The sequence below is a fragment of the Pochonia chlamydosporia genome, chromosome 5 (assembly GCF_001653235.2).
Source record: "Pochonia chlamydosporia 170 chromosome 5, whole genome shotgun sequence".
In the NCBI taxonomy this organism is placed as follows: domain Eukaryota; kingdom Fungi; phylum Ascomycota; class Sordariomycetes; order Hypocreales; family Clavicipitaceae; genus Pochonia; species Pochonia chlamydosporia.
In genome coordinates this window covers 1393201-1398879 of record NC_035794.1, presented here as the reverse complement: position 1 = coordinate 1398879, position 5679 = coordinate 1393201, and the positions used below count along the sequence as shown (strand labels likewise).

At 47.3% G+C, this 5679-nt stretch overlaps 1 protein-coding gene across 1 annotated transcript; it reads right to left on the bottom strand.

The window, feature by feature from the left end:
- Positions 1 to 364: 364 nt before the first annotated feature.
- On the bottom strand, positions 365 to 1408 carry VFPPC_05721 (floculation protein FLO1; the record flags this gene model as incomplete). Its single annotated transcript, XM_018284868.1, has 1 exon — positions 365 to 1408. One exon carries the CDS (start codon positions 1406 to 1408, stop codon positions 365 to 367), a length of 1044 nt encoding a protein of 347 aa, XP_018141766.1.
- Between the last annotated feature and the right edge of the window lie 4271 nt (positions 1409 to 5679).

Genomic DNA, 5679 nt, shown 5'->3' with positions numbered 1-5679 from the left:
CGAGAGCTAACAATAAGTTACAAATAGACAGAGCAAATGGATATGTCCTGTCACCAGTGTTACACCGCGGTTACGCCTCAATGGAGAAATGGACCAGATGGGTTGTGTACGTTGTGCAATGTTTGTGGACTGCTGTTTGCGAAACATGTCGAGACTAAAGGGCATCTGCTTTCATCAAACTAGTGCACAATTCTGAACTCCAATGTTGAATCAATTACTAAAGTTACTATGTGCCTTGAAAGTTGAATGTAAATTTGCGCCTTGCTTTAGCCAAGTATTGCGTCTTCTTCTCACTACCCATACGGAACAACCACGCTTTGCCCACAACCCGCTGTTGCCCATGGTCCTTAGACCGTTGACCGAATTACAACCCAAGATGACAGGACAGAGGATAAGCCAAGCCAGCAAAGTTGTTCTTACGGTCTTCGAACTTCTGACTTGGTGTCTTGATGGTTACATTAAACGCCGATGGACCCTGCCAATCTCCCATCACACTCCGAAGCGGGTAGTACGAATCCTTAACCAGATCCAAATCTGCACACTTGATGCCGTTGACATACGAACCTCCCGTCGAAATTACGAGCGGTTTGACACTTGTATCCACAGACCCGGTCAGGCAGTCAAACGCTTTGCCATGTCCAAAGAAGATATCGTTCTCGTTATCTGCAGTGGTGCACAGGGTGTACTTGCCAGTTTCAGGCGCACGATAGAAACCACTGTATACCAGGGTAAAGTTGTTGGCGTCAACTTTGATACCACCGTTGGTTTCCTTAGTCCAGCCGACGGCATACCACAAGCCTGGAAGATCTGGGCGGGGATAAATCTTAGGCAGGTTTGCGGGAGGACCGAAATCTTGTGGGAAGAATGTGACATTTGTGGATGAGGACTGAAGTGGCCGAAGTTTCTGTGTGATGTAGTAAGACCAAGGCAAGGAGCCTTCCCTGCTGTAGCCCGCGAAAGGATTGGAGTAGTAGTCGATGTCTAGGCCGGAAGCATGGCAGCGAGGTTTGATCAGTGGGCATGGGCCACCGGGCGTTGGCTCTGGGGTCTTTGTAGTAGTCTTGGTGGTTGTTGGAATGGGTTTCGTTGTCGTAGGCTGAGTAGTGGTGTGGTGGGAAGTCGATGTGTGAGATGCCTGCTTTGTCGTGGTTCCTGTTGGGCCGCAAGTTTGAGTGATGATGGGGGTCTGAATTACCAAAGTTGCAGGCCCAGTGCCGCATGGGAAAATGGTTGTGGAGGTTGTGCATGTCCCAACATACGGAATGGTGATAGTTGTCTTACATGGGAGCCGACCATCAACCCCGATATCAAGGTCGAGGTCAACGTCAACATCAAGATCAAGAGCAGCTACTGCTCTCAACGAGAATGCCAAGAGAAAGGCTTTCGAGAGATAAAATGCAGCGGCCATGGCGGCTAGTGTTGGAAGAGAAACGCTAAGATGTCTTGATAGTTGTGCTGACCTTGACTTGAGTGAGCTCTTCTCGACAGAAAAGAAAGTGCCAGATGACCAAACTTATACACCACGTAACTAGTATCGTGAACCCACAAAGTGAATCAAGTAACTTCACTCCATTATTATATGCAGTAGAGGATGCATGTCTTGCGCTTTGACGGTGTTGGTGCCAAACCTCATTTACTTACACGTCAAACGGTGGTAGGTTATCGAAGAACCTGTCTTACGGGAACAATATTTTAATCATTCCCGCAGCTGCACCCGCTGATCAACGCTGCAAGTGACAAATATGCCTGCAAAGATGATGCAAGTGACTCAATGCGGAACGGCGGGATATGAGAAGAGTAAGCTGAACCTTCCCTTTGGAGTAGGTATGCTGATGTCTCTTGTGATAATGCATACATTAAAAGAAATCACATCACACCGAGCTACCATTTTTGCCAGGCTGCAGGACTAATTCCCGAAACCTCGCACCTTGCTAACGGCCAAACGGTGGGCTGAACTCAGACATGCAGCGTCATCCTGGGGGTCTTGGCTTCGATGTTGTACAGCCAAGTAAGGTATGGATTAAATGACGTTGAGTAGTTCTGATGCCGTTGCACAATTTTTTCAAACGGTTGCAAGTCGCACTTCGACTGAGGAAATAGATTTGAGCATGCAACATCGGTCCGAATCACAATACCCAAGTTTCTGCTTGTTACACTAGACTTTCACAGACAACTGCACAATTCTGGTGCAGGGCCTCGGTGTTGCAACTGAGACACACAGCGTTCTTATTTTGAAGTTCACCCTTCATGCTGAGATCACATTGTCCTCCTCTGCAGTTCCGTCGAGGGCCTCCACAACACCAGGTGGATTTGAGTGTGCTGGGCTGAGAGCACTCCGTAGATGCGTTAGCTTTATGCATTTTCATTTCCAAACAAAGTATAGTTGACCCTTTTCAGGAAGTCTTAGCTCTATCAAAAAGGCACTATGAAGACGAAAAGATCGTCATGGCCCACGGAAAGCAATTAGCCAGCTTGATCCACGTGACTGAATTCTCTTGTAATTGCGATCGTCAACCATAACGGGTGTTGGCAATTGAGGTAATTTTTAAACTTAAGTTCAGTCCCAAATTGAAACAATTGCTTCTTATTCCGTAATGATGCAAATATGCGGCACGAATATTCCGGTGCAGTGCCGGATTGTCCCGCAGGTGTGCCCCAAGACGAGCAACACCTCCTCCGAAGACAGTTTCGGCAAAACAACCCGAAGAAGGAAACTGTCAAGTGCAAAAGCCAGCTCAGTCAGTTGATATATCGCTCTTATATAGCCACGTTTTTCACGTGGTTTGCAAGCGTAGTGGTACTTGGGATCTCGGCTCAGAGCGTTTCTGAGGATGAGTTATCTGGGACATGGCTGGTAGCCCTGGTATACAACCTCTCTTGTGTAAGTGTTGCAACGGCTTTTACGGAGAGTAAACGTGAAGGTTATAAACCGCGAGAAAGTCAACTAATGTGCTATTTGAAGGGCGCCATTGGTACAGTCACACCAATCCTGTTGTGTCCACGATCCATGACAAATGCAATGCCCTCCATACGCACTTTATTCGTACTTGTTGTCTCTACGGTACTGTGGCTGGGTCAGCTAGTTATGTTAATTGCTCTTCATGTTACTACGAAGGTATTCAAACCTTATAAAGAGTTGCGGTACGCATCCATCGCCTTGGGCGTCGTCGCATTGTAAGTTTTACCCAGACACGGCAAAGGTGTAAGCTCTGACAAAATACGCAAAGGCTGGCATTGTTGCTCCAGTGGTTTCTTGTCTACAAAATCTGGAGAGGATCATTTACCAGCACACAAATTGCAGCGGCATATGAGAAATCCGCTAGGATGTACTGGGAGACAAATGCGGATAAAGAGGCCGTACCAATTATGGGGACTTCCGGGCGAGGAAGAAATAGAATAAGAGAAATCATTCACCGGAACAAGACGTTTGGTTTACTTAGAGTATTGCTTACTGTGGTTGATATTGGAATTGCCGCAGCTGCGATAGGGCATGGCAGGGGAAGATATTCGAGTAAGATGCATGCCGTTTTTGCATTTACCTTGGTGACAGTAAGTTAATCTCACAATGAGATTGGAGCACATGCCACAATCCAGCATCAACCCTTCATATGCTGGATAGGTAGCTGGAATTCTAACTTGCCGGCTATAGGCATGCCTCCACATCCCAGTCTTCACCTGCTCATTATCACCACGATCAAAGACGGATCCGAGGCCCAACTGGTATAAGTTGGCAACGCTATCCTTCTCCACCGTCCTATGGATTGCTGCCGTTACTAGCATTTTCTTCATTACGCTTACTTCGGATCCGCTGGGTTCAGAACACCCCTTGACCAAGCGACGGCGACTAAAGCCCCCTCCACCCCTTTTAGACAATGAACTAAGCCTTCTGCTACACGGGCATGGGATTGCAGCTGGATGCATCGGGATGCTGGCTTTGTGAGTACCATTACGATTTATACGGTAACTATGCGTGCAGGTTAATAATATATAGACTATGCACCATCTCACAATGGTATTGCGTATTGAAGTTGTACACAGGTCGGTTTACGCCGGAGGAAAAATTGGATGCGTATGACAAGACATTCTTTTTCCTTCGCGACTGGAAGAAAAAGAAGGCACATAATCCGGAACAAGAACAAGAACTGGCTTCGTTGAGGACATCAACCTAGGGACTGGGCAGCATGGTGATGGGCGTGAGTAAGGACGTGGGCTACCCACTATTCTCGCAACAGAATTGTACTTCGTAACGCAATTTGGGGACACTTAGCCTTTATTGAACCGTTATCCATATTGCAAAGACCCTGTTGTGCCTCTTTGATGCAGGGCTCTCTTGAAGTCATGTTGCGTCTTTCGCACACCAAGGTAGCCATCCAATTTCCACATTTGGCCGTCCAGTCGGTACCATATCCTCCTCGCGTTCTTCGCTCAATTCTTTAGTTCATGCGGCTTTGGCACCTCTTTCATTTATTGCATGGCCGCTTTTGCCACCATGGGTAGGGTAGCCTTGGGTTGAGGCGTGGAATGCCAATACACTTTCAACTACGCCACAGGGCGACCGACATCCTAGCCGGCAGCTCCCATTTATGGTGGAGCGGGTGACATATTCCATGGTTCGTTTTTCAGATGTCTCGCCGCCAAGAATATGTAACTGTCTGATTAGCAGTGAATATGGCGTGTTGCCTGATGCAGCTGTGACGTATCGTACTACATGTCATCACCAATAGAGGACCAGAATTCGGTCTCTCCTCAATGCTGGCACGAAGTATGGACGCGGGGTAACATGTCTGGTTAGAAACCCTGTTCTTAGGTCAAATATTTACCTCCCGGCGCTCTCACACTAGTCTGGCATCACCGTTGTATGCCACGTTCGGACGCTGTTCCGTCGCCAATAATTCGTGGGAGACAGTTTCCGCGCTATTCGACGCTGTGTTGCCTCTGGTTCAAAGGGCAAAGATCAGCACACTGTTGACCAGCGAATTCGTGTTTTGTGTTGCATGGGTTTTTGAGAGATCTCCAGAACTTGATGGGCAGTGTGAAAGCACCGTGTTTATTCTCCGCAACTTTGAGATGGCAGATGGCTAGCAAGTTTGCACAGATCGATACAATTATCGCCACCGGAAGTTGGGCAAAAATTCTCGTGCAGGGTGTAATTACAAAGCCACTTCAGGGGTCATTAATCTTGAGGAGGCGAGTCTATTACGGGGCTTGCGCAGACTGAAGTAGAGCAATGATTGCATCGTGACGGGGAGAGTGTAAAAAGTTCCGCACATGGTCATACTTAGCCGGGTATATGAGTTGCTGTCGCTATATTACTAGTATAGCATAATACATATTTCTATCTTAAGTCATGCCTGATAAAGAACTCTGAACATGTCGTAACAGATCTCTCTGTTTGTTGTAGGTAGCCCAGACTGATAGACATGTGCATAATACGCAGGAGATACTGACAAGTCACAAAGTAATCCTGCAATATGACCAATTCGAGCCCGGGTCAGCCCCCTCCTTGTCCTGGGCCGCCACCAGATCGGCCACTCCCTCCTTTACCAACTAAGCGCGCTGCTGCACATATCACAAGCAGTTGAAGACTAAGAAACTGCGATAGGTGGATAGAGAGTATATATTATACAACAGTACTTCATTATAGATGTGGCGTTCACCTACACATATGACACATGTAGA